Source organism: Staurois parvus, unplaced genomic scaffold, assembly GCF_062004578.1.
Source record: "Staurois parvus isolate SC_StPar_1 unplaced genomic scaffold, SC_StPar_1.0 ptg001627l, whole genome shotgun sequence".
Lineage (NCBI taxonomy): Eukaryota > Metazoa > Chordata > Amphibia > Anura > Ranidae > Staurois > Staurois parvus.
The window spans coordinates 310,850-327,612 of NW_028319423.1; the positions used below are offsets into that span (position 1 = coordinate 310,850).

A 16,763-nucleotide genomic window follows, 5' to 3' on the forward strand; every position below is an offset into this window, starting at 1 on the left:
ATACATGGAGCTTCCAATCAGGTCCACCTGAAAAACTGCAAGTTGATCCGATCGTGGCACTCATGTGAAAAGGGGCCTATTTGTATGTAAGATTTTAAGTCTTTAGCACCCCCCACAGTTCTATTTACAAGGGTCCCTTAGGAAGAAATCTAAAAGACAAACATAACTACAAATTAAAGACTAAAATAATTAAACAATTAAAATGAAAAAAAAAAATCCAAATGTTAAAAAGAGGCTCGGTGGACAATTGGTCTTTTTTCTGCTATCACTCTTCTATGTTTCTATCCATTAAGGCAGCACAGAGCGCACCGACGATGAACTAAGTTCATATTAGCCGATACATGGATTCTGATTGGTTGCTAGAAGTGTTTGCGGTTTTCTCTCTGCTGCTTCCATTACTTAATAGCAAAACCTAAGTCCTTGTTTATCTGCATGGCCACAACTTGTTCTACACTCCTGTGAACACTTCTCTTCATACAATGTAACGAATGGATTGATCTTAGTAAATAAACAAATATTCAGGAATCCCTGGTTTGATCTCTAATATAAATATTTTCTTTCTATCTATCTATTTCTCTTTTCTTTCTTTCTTGCTTTCTTTCTTTCTTTTTCTTTCTTTCCCCTCTCTCTCCTCCTCTCTCTCTCTCTTTCTTCCTTCCATCCTTTCTTTCTTTCTTACTTTCTTTCTTTCTTTTTTTCTTTCTTTCTTTTTCTTTCTTTCCCCTCTCTCTCCTCCTCTCTCTCTCTCTCTTTCTTTCTTTCTTTCTTTCTTTCTTTATCTCTCTCTTTCTTTCTTTCTTTTTCTCTTTCTCTCTCTCTCTTTTGGATGAAGATAAACATAATTTGTTTGTATTGTTTGATCCAAGTACAAGCCATCCCTGATTTATGAAGAGAAACAATACAAAGTGATATCTGTACTGGGTAAGTGGACCTGTCAAACAACCAGGTGTACATCATCTGATATTATCTAAGGCCTTGCCTCGATCTGGCCCTTTGGGCACTATTCCTCCCACTGATATGAGGCACTATGAGTCCCACTGACACCAAAAATAGGGCACTATTCCTCCCACTGACACCAAAAATGGGGCACTATTCCTCCCACTGACACCAAAAATGGGGCACTATTCCTCCCACTGATACCAATGATGGGGCACTATTCCTCCCACTGACACCAATGATGGGGCACTATTCCTCCCACTGATACCAATGATGGGGCACTATTCCACCCACTGATACCAATGATGGGGCACTATTCCTCCCACTGATACCAATGATGGGGCATTATTCCTCCCACTGACAACAATGATGGGGCACTATTCCTCCCACTGATACCAATGATGGGGCACTATTCCTCCCACTGACACCAATGATGGGGCACTATTCCTCCCACTGACACCAATGATGGGGCACTAGTCCTCCCACTGACAACAATGATGGGGCACTAGTCTTCCCAATGACACCAATGATGGGGCACTAATCCTCCCACTGATACCAATGGTGGGGCACTAGTCCTCCCACTGACACCAATGATGGGGCACTAATCCTCCCACTGACAGCAATGGTGGGGCACTATTCCTCCCACTGATACCAATGATGGGGCACTAGTCCTCCCACTGACACCAATGGTCGGGCACTATTCCTCCCACTGACACCAATGGTGGGGCACTACTCCTACCACTGACACCAACGGTGAGGCACTATTCCTCCCACTGACAACAACGATGGGGCACTATTCCTCCCACTGACACCAACGATGGGGCACTATTCTGCCCACTGACACCAACGATGGGGCACTATTCCTCCCACTGACAATAATGATGGGGCACTATTCCTCCCACTGACAACAACGATGGGGCACTATTCCTCCCACTGACACCAACGATGGAGCACTATTCCTCCCACTGACACCAACGATGGGGCACTATTCCTCCCACTGACACCAATGATTGGACACTATTCCTCCCACTGACACCAACGATGGGGCACTAGTCCTCCCACTGACACCAGTGATGGGGCACTAGTCCTCCCACTGACCCCAGTGATGGAACACTATTCCTTCCACTGACACCAGTGATGGGACACTAGTCCTACCACTGACACTAATGATGGGGCACTATTCCTCCCACTGATCCCAATGATGGAACACTATTCGTTCCACTGACACCAATGATGGGGCACTATTCCTCCCTCTAACACGCCCAAGTGCTCTCACCCAAATGATGTGAATTCTGTCAATCGTATCCTATTTTGCGACCTGTTTCGGGATGTCATTAATTTATCATTGCACCCACACCAAATCACATGAACACTATGCGATAGCAAGGCGGTGCGGGAGATGCACAGGACTATCAGCGTTTCCCACACCACATTGGTGTGAACCAGGTCTGAAAGTAATCAGAGGAGAGATGCAGGGAGCAGACTGAAGAGCTTACAATCTAGAACATGCATGGTCATTAATGAATGGACACAATGCAGCAATGGGCAGTCAACAGAATAAACCACACATTAACATTACAATTCTGTGTTGCCATGTTCCAACCTCCCCTAGAGGTCACCACACACATAACAATCTGATTGTACAATCCTAATTATATCACACGATCTTATATTTAGTTAGTTAGGTTAAAAAGGGACACAGGTCCATCTAGTTCAACCAACAGGGGAAAGAAAATTAAATACATAAATCAATGAAAACCTCTATATACAGAATCCTATACCCGCAGTGGATCCAAAGGAAGGCAACAAGAAACAAAAACAGGATCTCCTATAGATGTACCAACAAGTATATAGTTCTAAAGCCTGTCTGACTGGTTTCCAAAGAAATGAAAAGTCTAGGTGTGTCCTCACATTACATAATCCTGATAGAAGTTGAAGGATCTTCAAACAACACATTGTAGCTGCACTCACTATGGGGTTTGATTCACTAAAGGCAAATAGACTGTGCACTTTGAAGATGCCATTGCACTCTGCAAGGGCATTTTGCTCACGGGCTCAGTAAATAGGTGGAGGCTCTGCTGACTTCCATCCTCCAATCATGTTCAAGCACAAATGTTCTTTTTTTTTTTTTTTCTTGCATGTGATTGGGTATTCCTTTGCAAAGTGAAAAAGCTTCACCTCATTTACTAAGTTCTGGAGGAACTGAATTTTCAGAGTCTATTTGCCTTTAGTAAATCAGTCCCCAGGAGTCCCCAGAAGAAATAAACAGGAATTCTCTTTTAGCAGGATTGGGTCATTGAAGTGATTATTCATTTAGTAATCATATTAATTATTCATTATTGATTTATTAATCATATTAAGTTCATTATTCATTTATTAATTCAATGAAATGTATTATTAAATGAAGATTCCCAATTTCTTTGGTAAATTTCTATTTTTGAAACCAAAATCCAATCCAAGATTTCAAATTCAATGAAGTATAAAATAATCATGGGATTGCCCGAAGCACAAAAATTCTGATTTAACCAACCTAGTGGGGGTGGGGTGGATTTATTGGAGGTGAATAGACTGTTTGCTTTAGTGCCGTAGCTCCCCTGGTGAACCTTCACTTTGCAAAGATTACCCAATGACATGCAAGGAAAAATAAATAAATAAATAAATAAATAAATATATATATATATATATATATATATATATATATATATATATATATATAAACAGCATTTTTAGATTGCATATAATTGGAGGATGGAAGTCAGCAGAGCTTTCCCAACTAAGCAGCACTTGCAAAGTGCACAATCTATTTTGCCTTTAGTAAATCATCCTCAGTATGTACAATTCTACATTGTTACAACCTGCTTAGATGTAATGAAACATGTTCATTGGATCCAATCAAACCTAGTCCAATCTTCATGCCCAAAGACATGCAGACCCCAGCCTTGCTCTGATTGGAAGGTGTGTGGTGTGATGAACATAAGTAGCAGTAAGTTAGAGGTGGAGGGAAGTTTTGCTCAGCAGATGGCCTCCTCTATGCATTTTAATATGCTGGGGATAGCAGTGCTGCAGAGCTATTGAAATGTTAATAGCATCGACTAAAAGCTGGGAATCCCCCTGGACTGAACCCCATCCTCCCCTCCCCCCAACACCAGCTGGCATCACCCAGACAGGAGACCTGCGGCCACCCAACCAGCACAGACCAGACCCCCCCCCCCCCCCCATCCCTCCTGGCCACCATGGCAAGACCCTGCAGCTACCCAACCAGCACAGACCAGACCCCCCCCCAATCCCTGGCCACCATGGCCAGACCCTTCAGCCACACACCATGCCATGCACTGCACCCACCTTGTGACTCAAAGTTCACCTGCTTCCTGCTTCCTTCTATTGGGAATTTCATGACTCCAGTGAGTGTGCAGCCCAGACAGTATATGTTGCAGGCTGTGTGTGGAAGCCTGGGCTGTGATGCTTTGGATGGCAGACACACAGAGGGGGGAATGATGAGAAAGGTGGTCCTATGATAACATCAGATGCTCTCAGCTGTAGGCTGCACCCCTTCTGGATTGGAGCAATGCAGCATTACTAATATGACTCCATCCACAGCCATGCAGCTGCAGCCTACCCTGGGCACCCAGACAATGCATTGTGCTAATGGATGCTCACAAGCCTCTCGCATCACGTCATGCCTGCTGCTGGGTGACTGCAATGAGGAGAAAGCTTCCCAGGATGGAGGGAGATGAGGACACAGAAGAGGAGGAGGAGGCCACTGCAGCCTGGCTGCTACTTACTGCCTGGCAGAGGAGGAGGAGGAGGAGGAGGAGGAGGATGAGGCGCTCCTGGCTGCTGGATGCGGGAGACACGCTTGGATGGCTCTCAGCACATGGCAGGAACATGGGAGGCTGGCTCTGCTCACCATACATATTCACAATGGCAAGGCTGCCTGCTTCACCTGACACAGCCACCCAGGGCTCTGCCCAGTCCTGCCCAGGTAAACAGCCGCCTCTCTGCTTCCCTCCCCCTGATATCTATACTGAGCCATGTAGGGGGTGAAGAGGGGCTCTGCCATGTGCTGCCCCTCCCTGGGCACTATCTAAAGGACCACCACTGTGCACGGGGGTCCCAATCCTGCCGTGTGCTGCCCCTCCCTGGGCACTATCTATAGGACCATCACTGTGCCGAGAGGTCCCAATCCTGCCGTGTGCTGCCCCTCCCTGGGCACTATCTATAGGACCATCACTGTGCCCGGGGGTCCCAATCCTGCCGTGTGCTGCCCTTCCCTGGGCACTATCTATAGGACCATCACTGTGCCGAGAGGTCCCAATCCTGCCATGTGCTGCCCCTCCCTGGGCACTATCTATAGGACCATCACTGTGCCCGGGGGTCCGAATCCTGCCATTTGCTGCCCCTCCCTGGGCACTATCTATAGGACCATCACTGTGCACTATACATGGAGCTTCCAATCAGGTCCACCTGAAAAACTGCAAGTGGATCCGATCCTGGCACTCGTGTGAAAAAGGGCCTATTTGTATGTAAGATTTTAAGTCTTTAGCACCCCCCACAGTCCCATTTACAAGGATCCCTTAGGAAGAAATCTAAACGACATACACAACTACAGATTAAAAACTAAACTAATTAAACAATTAAAATGAAAAAAAAATCCAAATGTTAAAAAGAGGCTCGGTGGACAATTTTTCTGCTATCACTCTTTTATGTTTCTATCCATTAAGGCAGCACAGAGCGCACCGACGATGAACTAAGTTCATATTAGCCGATACATGGATTCTGATTGGTTGCTAGAAGTGTTTGCGCTTTTCTCTCTGCTGCTTCCATTACTTAATAGCAAAACCTAAGTCCTTGTTTATCTGCATGGCCACAACTTGTTCTACACTCCTGAGAACACTTCTCTTCATACAATGTAACGGATTTATTGATCTTAGTAAATAAACAAATATTCAGTAATACCTGGTTTGATCTCTAATATAAATATTCTCTCTCTCTCTCTCTCTCTCTCTCTCTCTCTCTCTCTCTCTCTCTCTCTCTCTCTCTCTCTCTCTCTTTCTTTCTTTCTTTCTTTCTTTCTCTCTCTCCTCCTCCTCTCTTCCTCCCCCTCTCATTCTCTCTCCCCCCCTTTCTTTCTTTCTTTCTTTCTTTCTTTCTTTCTTTCTTTCTTTCTTTCTTTCTTTCTTTCCTTTCTTTCCTTCCTTCCTTCCTTCCTTCCTTCCTTCCTTCCTTCCTTCCTTCCTTCCTTCCTTCCTTCCTTCCTTCTTTTTCTCTCTATTTCTCGCTCTCCTCTCTCATTGTTTCTCGTATATGCAAAAAAAGAAAACAGAACACAACAGGTGATGTTTTCTTTCCAGGGTGCCAACGTTTGTCAACAGAGGTTCTCTACAATGTGTGCTGATGTGTAGCAATACATGGACATGTTTATTGCTATATGTGCCTGTCCTGGGGATGTTAAGTGATGTATAACATTTATCAATATGCTGAGTCCTGGTATAAACCTATAAATAAATAATCTCTCTCTCTCCCAATCTCCACCCCCCCCCCCCCCCTCTTTTTTTTTCGTTACTTCCATTCCTCTTCTTTATAAACTTGTTTCTTCTGTTCTCACCTTCCCCTCCCTTTCCTCTTCCTGGAGACATGCATCCTCCTCTTCCCTCCTCTGTTCACTTATCCATTCTCTGCTCTCCTCCCAATTGTCACTTTTCATACCTGTCTTTTCCTCTCCGTTCTTCCATCTTTCCGGCTCTCTTTTCTCTCTCTGTCCTCTCTGTGCTCCCTGCTTTCTTTCTTCTCTTTGGTGATTTCCTCTGTCTCCCACCCACACTTTCCCCATCTCTCCCCTCTTCCTTCCTCCCCAGGAAGCCTCTTCTTCTTTATTTCTATCCCTCCTATTTCCACGATGGGCTCCCCCTTCACCCCTATTCCCCTTGCCTTCCTCTCTCCCTCTTTCTAATGGGCTTTTTCTTTTCTATCTCTTTTCTGATTGCACTTCCCTCGTTCTGTTTTCATTTCCCTCTGTATCATCCTTTCTCTCTCGTTTCTAATTATTTATGCATCTTTTTCTCTTTTCTTCCTCACAATCCCTCTCTCTCTCTCTCTCTCTTTCTTTCTTTCTTTCTTTCTTTCTTTCTTTCTTTCTTTCTTTCTTTCTTTCTTTCTTTCTTTCTTTCTTTCTTTCTTTCTCTCTCTCTCTCTTTCTTTCTTTCTTTCTTTCCTTCCTTCTTTCCTTTCTCCCTCCCTCCCTCCCTCCCTCCCTCCCTCCCTCCCTCCTTCCTTCCTTCCTTCCTTCCTTCCTTCCTTCCTTCCTTCCTTCCTTCCTTCTCTCCCCCATGGAACAATAACATGATCTCACTTCCTTACCATGGTACAATAAACAGCCACATCCATGGAAAAGTCTACTTGTCCACTTCATGTCTAAACTACTACTATGACCTGCATAAAAATAATTGCGAGCGCTCCGAGATATATATATAAATATATATATCCTTTTGATGCATCTTATCTACATGTTACAATAACATTTTCCTAATACCTACTACACTATGGGCGTATCCTTGTCCCAACCCCCTGGGGGAGCTCTTTAAATTTGCAGATACATTGCCTCAGGACGGATCATTACATCTACAGAGGAAATCTCCTTACCCAGGGAGCAATACTGGCTTACCCTTAAAAGGGAACCCCAGTGGACGTGGATCTCCTGTAAAACCCTAAGGATCGTGTCTGACGACCAACCATCCCTTAGAGGGAAGACCACCCAGTTCCTGAACCCCCCCCTTTTTGATGACATCTGGATTATTGATATAAGGCGCATTATATATGTGCGTCCGGTGAGTGCGCATTACTTACACCACTATTGCACAGACACCGGGTCCAGTCTTACCAGAGCACAAGAGTCACCTTTTGAACTGTTTATTCCAATTTTATGAATTATTTTTATTGGACAATTTTCTTATATATTGATTTATTGGTATTCTAATTTTTTTAGCGCTGCACCTCCTTTTATACTATTTACTACTATGACCTGTCTGTCTGTGTGTTTCTTTTTATTTATAATTTCTTTATCCAAGTATCTATCTATCTATCTATCTATCTATCTATCTATCTTTCAGTAATCTGTCTATTCATATATATATATATACATATCATTAAAGGAGCACTATGTGTAAAACTTTAGTAAGGGAGGGTTATGAACCCTGTCAGGTTTTTATTTTTCTGTGTCCAATTGGGGAGATTTCCCTACATTTCCTGTCCCCATACCCACACAGGGAGTGAGAGGAAATCCTTGTCAATTAAGGGAATCCTTTAAGGATTCTCCCAGGTCACCGGAACTAATGTCCATATTGCAACATTTTCCCTCGTACTTTTCTGGGGACAACCCAAATTGTGGGATTTTCTTTTACTTTCAATAATAAAGGTAAACAGGACAAGTAGAGAGGGTGAATCTCCCTAAGGGGGGATAGACATAAAAACCTGAGAGGTGTTCTAATCTGTCCCCACTCTATCCCAAACAAAAAAAAAATTCCTTTATTTTTTACTTTAATTCATTATTAATTAATTAATTTAATTAATTCTGTCTACCTAGATATCAATTTTTCTCTCCCACTCTCTCACTTAATTTGTTGTTTTAATTTGCCTGTTTTTGTTGGTTATTTATTATTTATTTTCTGCCATCCATTTTCATACCCTCTGTATCTATTTAATGTAATTTTCTGTCTGTATCATCCATTCCCTCTCCCTCCCTATTATTTCTGCATCTGTTTTCCTTCTTCTTCCTCTCCCTTCCCGTCTCCAAGCATCATCTTTCTTTTCTTCTTTTCTTTCTTTCTTTCTTTCTTTCTTTCTTTCTTTCTTTCTTTCTTTCTTTCTTTCTTTCTTTCTTTCTTTCTTTCTTTCTTTCTTTCTTTCTTTCTTTCTTTCTTTCTTTCCTTCCTTCCTTCCTAAATATGACAAAAACCATGGGTCATAGCACTTATTGTGGTGATTTACTAAAACTGGAGAGTGCAAAATCTGGAGCAGCTGGGCATGGTAGCCAATCACCTAACTTCAATTTGTTCAGTTAAGCTTTGACAATAAAAGCTGGAAGCTGATTGGTTTCTATACAGAGCTGCACCAGATTTTGCACTCTCCGGGTTTTAGTAAAGCAACCCCATTGTCTTGATAAAAACTTATCCACCTTGACCAAAATGTTGCCCACAGCCAGGAAGCAGATGGTGTATTTGATGGGAATAACGAGCAGGACAGATGGGAAATGCTCCGGGACCCTCCCATTGGCGGCAGGGCTGATGGGACGCTTCCATTGTATTTACATTGCATCACTTTTACAGAATGAGCCAGAGTGTGAGCAGAATGAGGAATTCAGAGTACAGCCATGCTGGGAAGACCTACAGATGTCCCATATTTCTTCCCTTATACACGGAACATTTACACATTGAACGCAGAGCTTGAGTATTTCAGGACCAGATCTTCCTTTCTCCATTGTATCCCCATAATTCTTTATTCCTGCTGGGAATACCCAGAGCTGTCTTAACGCATGGGCATCCCTGGCATTGGGTTCTCCATGATCATTTTGCATTACATCATGCTTGCCAACTATCCCGGATTTTGCCGGGACAGACATGCTTTTTTATTAAACTGTCCCGGGCAGCGTCCTGTAATCTGTACTGTGCCCTCCTGATCCCAGTAATGTGCCCACCTGATCCTCCCCGCCTCTGATACTGTGCCCTTTGTGTTGATTAGTCTTCGATTTATGGTATGTTTTCTTATTGTTTAAATTGATTTATTGAAAGCACTAATAAATATATGTTGAATTCTATCAACTTTAACTCTTAAGAGTAGGTGTGTAAATTGGGGCAGGCTGGTAGGGGCCCCAGAGGTACAGACTTTCAGTGTGTTGGCTCTGAGGAAGAGGCTGAGTCCATTTGTGGACTTATATGCAGTGTGGATTGGACACCGCTGTTTAGTGTGACGCGCCTTTCACCTGTATGCCAATTGTGAGTATGATACTTACTTTTATCTTTCAATAAATATTTTTTACGATAATGCACTAGGCTGGTGCACCCTCTGTTTGTTTTCTTTGTATCTGGTAGGGGCCCCAGTGCATTACTTTGCCCAGGGGTCTATAATACTATTAAGATGGCCCTGGAAATACCTGGACCCAGGGGCGGACTGACCATTTGGAAACTCGGGCACTGCCCGAGGGCCCGGGGTCAGTAGGGGGCTCAATGAGATGCCCCTGGTACCTTTTTTATAGGCTTTTTTGAGTTTGGGCAAAGACACAGGGGCCCCATGATCCCCTATTGCCCGGGGCCCCAGGAGTTGTCAGTCCGCTCCTGCCTGGACCACCAGTTAATTCAATTCTAGCATCCCAAAAAGCCAAGGTTCAGTCCAAACATTTGTTTAGCCTGAACTATAAGCTCATCCCTGGAAAATATCCATCGAAAACCCCTCAGGAGCTCATTTGGGGACAGGGACAGAAGGTTGTCAGGAGGTTCCTGAACAAAGACCATCGTGTCAGAACCTCCGGGGATTATTTAAAAATATTGAAAATTACATTTAGTGCCGGGGATGCCATATTCCATTTAACAGACTGATGGGACCTCAAGCTCTTTATAAACGTCTGGGACCATTTTGCAAGAGCAGGGGGACGAGGATGCTGTTGCTATGGCTGCAATTCAGAGAAATCTAACATTTCTTGGTAGATGTGGAAGGCCATGGTTGACTGCAGAATAAAATAGTTAATTTTTATTAACATAGTGCTGATTAATGGGTTGTGTAGTGATTGTTTCCATCCGAGCTTCTTCACAGATCTGGTATCCGCCTTTAAAAGAAACATAATTATAGAGATTAGAAAATATGCAGCTCATCTTCTGCCTGATGCAATACGCTTCCTGGGGGATTCCGGGAGCAGCTGCACATCAGACTTCGGAGCTCCCAGCATGACGTGTCAACCATGTGCCTGGAGCATCGTGGAGTCCAAATGACAGCCAGAAAACCAGCATTTTCAGAAGGAGATCAGCAATGGCAGCCTTCATATTTTTCTCACAACAGGTTCACTCTAACCCAGGTGCGGACTGACCATTTGGAAACTCGGGCACTGCCCGAGGGCCCGGGGTCAGTAGGGGGCCCCATGAGATGCCCCTGGTACCTTTTTCATAGGCTTTTTTGAGTTTAGGCAAGGACACAGGGGCCCCATGATCCCCTATTGCCTGGGGGCCCCATGAGTTGTCAGTCCGCCCCTGCTCTAACCACTTCCATACCGGGCACTTTCACCCCCTTCCTGCCCAGGACAATTTTCAGCTTTCAGCGCTGTTGCACTCTGAATGACAATTGCGCGGTCATGCAACACTGCACCCAAATGAAATTTGTATCATTTTTTTGTGACAGATAAAGTTTTCTTTTGGTGATATTTAATCACCACTGGGGGGGTTTTCTGGAATAAACTTCCAGCAGAGGCAGTGAGCTATTCAACAGTAAATAGCTTCAAACATGCGTGGAACAAGCATAGATCTATACTTAGACAAAAAAAGTTAACAAAAGAAAAAACAAAAACAAAACAAAAAAAAAAACGGGCAGACTGGATGGACCACTCGGTCTTATTCTGCCGTTACTTTTTTCTATGTTTTTATTTTTTTGCTAAACAAATGAAAAAAGAATAAATTTTGAAAAAAAAAAGTTTTTTCTCAATTTCCATTATAAAAATGAGCAAATAAGTAATTTTTCTCCCTCACCGATGTGCGCTGATGAGGCTGCACTGATAGCATTAATAGGCTGCACTGATGGGCACTGATGAGGTGGCACTGATGAGGTTGCACTGATGAGGTGGCACTGATGAGGCTGCACTGATGAGGAGGCACTGATGGGCACTGATTAGGAGGCACTTATGAGGCTGCACTGATATACGACACTGATGGGCATTGATAAGCAGCACTGATGAGCATTGATAGGCAGCACTGATAGGTGGCACTGATGAGGAGGCACTGATGAGGCTGCACTGATAGGCATCAGTACTGCCTATCAGTGCTGCACTGATAGGCAGCACTCATGGGCACTGATAGGTGGTACTGATGGGCACTGATAACTGGCACTGATGAGGAGGTAATGATAGATAGCACTGATGGGCACTGTTAGGCAGCATTGATGGGCATTGCTAGGCAGCACTGATAGGTGGCACTGATGAGGAGGCACTGATGAGGCACAAATAGGTGGTATTAATGGGCACCGATGAGGAGGTAATGATAGATAGCACTGAAGGGCACTGTTAGGCAGCATTGATGGGCATTGATAGCCAGCACTGATGGGCACTGATGAGGCAGCACTGATATACGACACTGATGGGCATTGATAGGCAGCACTGATACGTGGCACTGATGGGCATTGATAGGCAGCACTGATAGGTGACACTGATGAGGAGGCACTGATGAGGCTGCACTGATAGGCAGCACTCATGGGCACTGATAGGTGGTACTGATGGGCACTGATAACTGGCACTGATGAGGAGATAATGATAGATAGCACTGATGGGCACTGTTAGGCAGCATTGATGGACATTGATAGTCAGCACTGATGGGCACTGATGGGGCGGCACTGATGATATATCAGTGTGTAAATGCCTCCCATATGAATTGCCAGTTACCAGCTCTCCTCTCCTCACATTGTGACAGCGCGCCAGGAAAGGGCTGCTAATAACTGGCAAGTCTGTTTACAATGTGATCAGCTGTGATTGAACACATGGTAAAGGGCCACTGTGATTGGCCCTTTACTGCAATCTGTGATCAGTTTTATTTTAGGATGTAATAAGCATGTTGAAGTGGGGGGAGGGAAGAATCAGGAAAGGAAAACTATAACTAGATTACCTTCAGCTTCAATCCAAAAGCTGACAGCCATGGGGGGGAAATCATTTCCCTCTCATTAGTGAACTGCTGCACATTCAGACACTCTTTTCCTGAATGTCTGGTAACTGAAAGTAACACTTTCCTGCATTTTACTATGCAACGCCTCAATAAATATTGCATCACATACATGTCAAATTAATGTCAGATACAGGGGCGGACTGACAACTCATGGGGCCCCTTATGGGGCAATAGAGGATCATGGGGCCCCTGTGTACTCGTCCACACCAAAAAAAGCCTATGAAAAAGCCTATGAAAGGTACCAGGGGCATCTCATGGGGCCCCCTACTGACCCCGGGCCCTCGGGCAGTGCCCGAGTGCTCGAATGGTCGGTCCGCCCCTGGTCAGATATGAGTCTAACGGCACCATATTGCGGTAATGCATATTATGTGCATGTGTTATCCTAACGTGCATCACCACAAAGCAGAATGATAAATCCAGCTCTAGAGTTACCCTTTGAACACACACGTGCGCAGCGTAAGATAAGCTCTGGAAAATCAAAAGTGGCCATGAATGGCACAGCGCAGCGCCCATACAGCAGCCATGGGGTCATGTATAAAGAACAGCGCCCATACAGCAGCCGTGGGGTCATGTACAAAGCACAGCGCCCATACAGCATGGGGTCATGTACAAAGCACAGCGCCCATACAGCATGGGGTCATGTACAAAGCACAGCGCCCATACAGCCATGGGGTCATGTACAAAGCACAGCGCCCATACAGCCATGGGGTCATGTATAAAGCACAGCGCCCATACAGCCATGGGGTCATGTATAAAGCACAGCGCCCATATAGCCATGGGGTCATGTACAAAGCACAGCGCCCATACAGCCATGGGGTCATGTACAAAGCACAGCGCACATACAGCCATGGGGTCATGTATAAAGCACAGCGCACATACAGCCATGGGGTCATGTATAAAGCACAGCGCCCATACAGCCACGGGGTCATGTATAAAACACAGCGCCCATACAGCCATGGGGTCATGTATAAAGCACAGCGCCCATACAGCCATGGGGTCATGTATAAAGCACAGCACCCATACAGCCATGGGGTCATGTACAAAGCACAGCACCCATACAGCCATGGGGTCATGTACAAAGCACAGCGCCCATACAGCCATGGGGTCATGTATAAAGCACAGCGCCCATACAGCCATGGGGTCATGTACAAAGCACAGCACCCATACAGCCATGTGGTCATGTACAAAGCACAGCGCCCATACAGCCATGGGGTCATGTATAAAGCACAGCGCCCATACAGCATGGGGTCATGTACAAAGCGCAGCGCCCATACATCATGGGGTCATGTATAAAGCACAGCACAGCGCCCATACATCATGGGGTCATGTATAAAGCACAGCGCCCATACAGCATGGGGTCATGTACAAAGCACAGCGCCCATACAGCATGGGGTCATGTACAAAGCACAGCACAGCGCCCATACAGCAGCCATGGGGTCATGTACAAAGCACAGCACAGCACCTATACAGCATGGGGTCATGTACAAAGCACAGCACAGCGCCCATACAGCATGGGGTCATGTACAAAGCACAGCACAGCGCCCATACAGCATGGGGTCATGTACAAAGCACAGCACAGCGCCCATACAGCATGGGGTCATGTACAAAGCACAGCACAGCGCCCATACAGCATGGAGTCATGTACAAAGCACAGCACAGCGCCCATACAGCAGCCATGGGGTCATTTACAAAGCACAGCACAGCGCCCATACAGCAGCCATGGGGTCATGTACAAAGCACAGCACAGCGCCCATACAGCATGGGGTCATGTACAAAGCACAGCGCAGCCCCCATACAGCATGGGGTCATGTACAAAGCACAGCGCAGCCCCCATACAGCATGGGGTCATGTAGAAAGCACAGCACAGCGCCCATACAGCATGGGGTCATGTACAAAGCACAGCGCAGCGCCCACACAGCATGGGGTCATGTACAAAGCACAGCGCAGCACCCATACAGCAGCCATGGGGTCATGTACAAAGCACAGCACCCATACAGCATGGGGTCATGTACAAAGCACAGCACCCATACAGCAGCCAGGGGTCATGTACAAAGCACAGCACCCATACAGCATGGGGTCATGTACAAAGCACAGCACCCATACAGCAGCCATGGGGTCATGTACAAAGCACAGCACCCATACAGCATGGGGTCATGTACAAAGCACAGCACCCATACAGCAGCCATGGGGTCATGTACAAAGCACAGTGCAGCGCCCATACAGCAGCCATGGGGTCATGTACAAAGTGTAGCGCAGCACCCATACAGCATGGGGTCATGTACCCCCCATAGTGCTACAAAGGACCTGTCAGGACCCCCCATGCTGCAACCAATTAGAATGTTGAGATTAGCCCCCTGTGAACGCTGACTGAGGCACCTTCAGACACCAGTGTGGCTACCAGTGGAGGATTCTGGGAACAGAGGCTCCCGGCTGAATGCCAAGTAGCCTCTCGGAGGGGATGGGGCGGGGGATGGGATCAAGCGCAGGATTTTCCCAGGTTTCACCTTGCTGTTGTCCCCTCCGGCTCTCGCCCGCCTTGCCTCGCAGCACAGCGAGGTGCAATACAGAGATTTATTTCAGCAGGCCAGATTTATGTGTTTGCTTTAATTAGCCGCTTTGTACATTGCTGAGCAACCTCAATTATTCCTGTAGAGGAGGAAAAACCATATTATTAACGCCTGTCGGGGAGTTTTATTGCGCCGTGACAAGCAGACTATGTCACTTATCAGGTCCGCCGGCCGCCGGTCTGTTACAGCGGAGATAGAGCCTTTAATTCCAATAATAATTACGCTTATCTGCGCAACACGCGGCATTCAGGGAGGCGAACGCACCTCAGCTGGGCAAATACAGAGACGATCGGCTGAATATTAGCGGCACGGCTTATCATCACCATTATATAGACTAGGAGGAGTTCATTGAAGACCGCATTTATTACCGCAGGTTGCTCGGTGCGTGACATACTTCTATGTGCCGCATTAATGCACACATCTGAACGTGCATGGCGATAAGGCAGTCCTAATAGAGGAAATGGGTGTCTAACCCGGGTCACATCTGATCTGGGGGTGCAGGAAGAAAAAAAGTCAGGGGGCAGAATGTCAGCACTGTGTGAGTTACTGAATGTCTGTCACACCGTGTCGTGTCCTGGAAACATCATTATGTACTAGATTGTCTTTAGATTAGGGTGATTAAACAGAACCTGTGCCCCCTTATATCAGATGTTCGAGCAGAGTCCCCTTTTACATCAAGTGTCCCCATCAGAGTGTCCCCTTATATCAGTATCCCCATCAGAGTGCCCCCTTACATCAGTGTCACCATCAGAGTGGTCCCTTACATCAGTGTCACCATCAGAGTGACCCCTTACATCAGTGTCACCATCAGAGTGGTCCCTTACATCAGTGTCACCATCAGAGTGACCCCTTACATCAGTGTCACCATCAGAGTGACCCCTTACATCAGGTGTCCCCATCATAGTGTCCCTTTACATCAGTATCTCCATCAGAGTGCCCCCTTACATCAGTGTCACCATCAGAGTGTCCCCTTACATCAGGTGTCCCCATCCAAGTGTCCCTTTACATCAGTATCCCCATCAGAGTGCCCCCTTACATCAGTGTCACCATCAGAGTGTCCCCTTACATCAGGTGTCCCCATCATAGTGTCCCTTTACATCAGTATCCCCATCAGAGTGCCCCCTTACATCAGTGTCCCCATCAGAGTGTCCCCTTACATCAAGTGTCCCCATCAGAGTGCCCCCTTACATCAGTGTCATCATCAGAGTGACCCCTTACATCAAGTGTCCCCATCAGAGTGTCCCCTTACATCAGTATCCCCATCAGAGTGTCCCCTTACATCAGTGTCACCATCAGAGTGGTCCCTTACATCAGTGTCCCCATCAGAGTGACCCCTTACATCAACTGTCCCCAT

General features: G+C 45.9%; 1 protein-coding gene across 2 annotated transcripts in view; it reads right to left on the minus strand.

Moving 5' to 3' along the window:
- KCNK10 (potassium two pore domain channel subfamily K member 10) overlaps positions 1 to 5,009 on the minus strand; it is a 187,520-nt gene extending 182,511 nt beyond the window's left edge. The window contains exon 1 of one of the 2 annotated variants that reach the window (XM_089663110.1): positions 4,719 to 5,009. In XM_089663110.1, coding sequence (XP_089519236.1) covers position 4,719 — 1 coding nt within the window. In that variant the 5' untranslated portion in view covers positions 4,720 to 5,009. Of the gene's footprint in view, positions 1 to 4,278; positions 4,691 to 4,718 lie in introns of those variants that run through there. The other variant, XM_089663109.1, reaches the window with a different exon arrangement.
- Between the last annotated feature and the right edge of the window lie 11,754 nt (positions 5,010 to 16,763).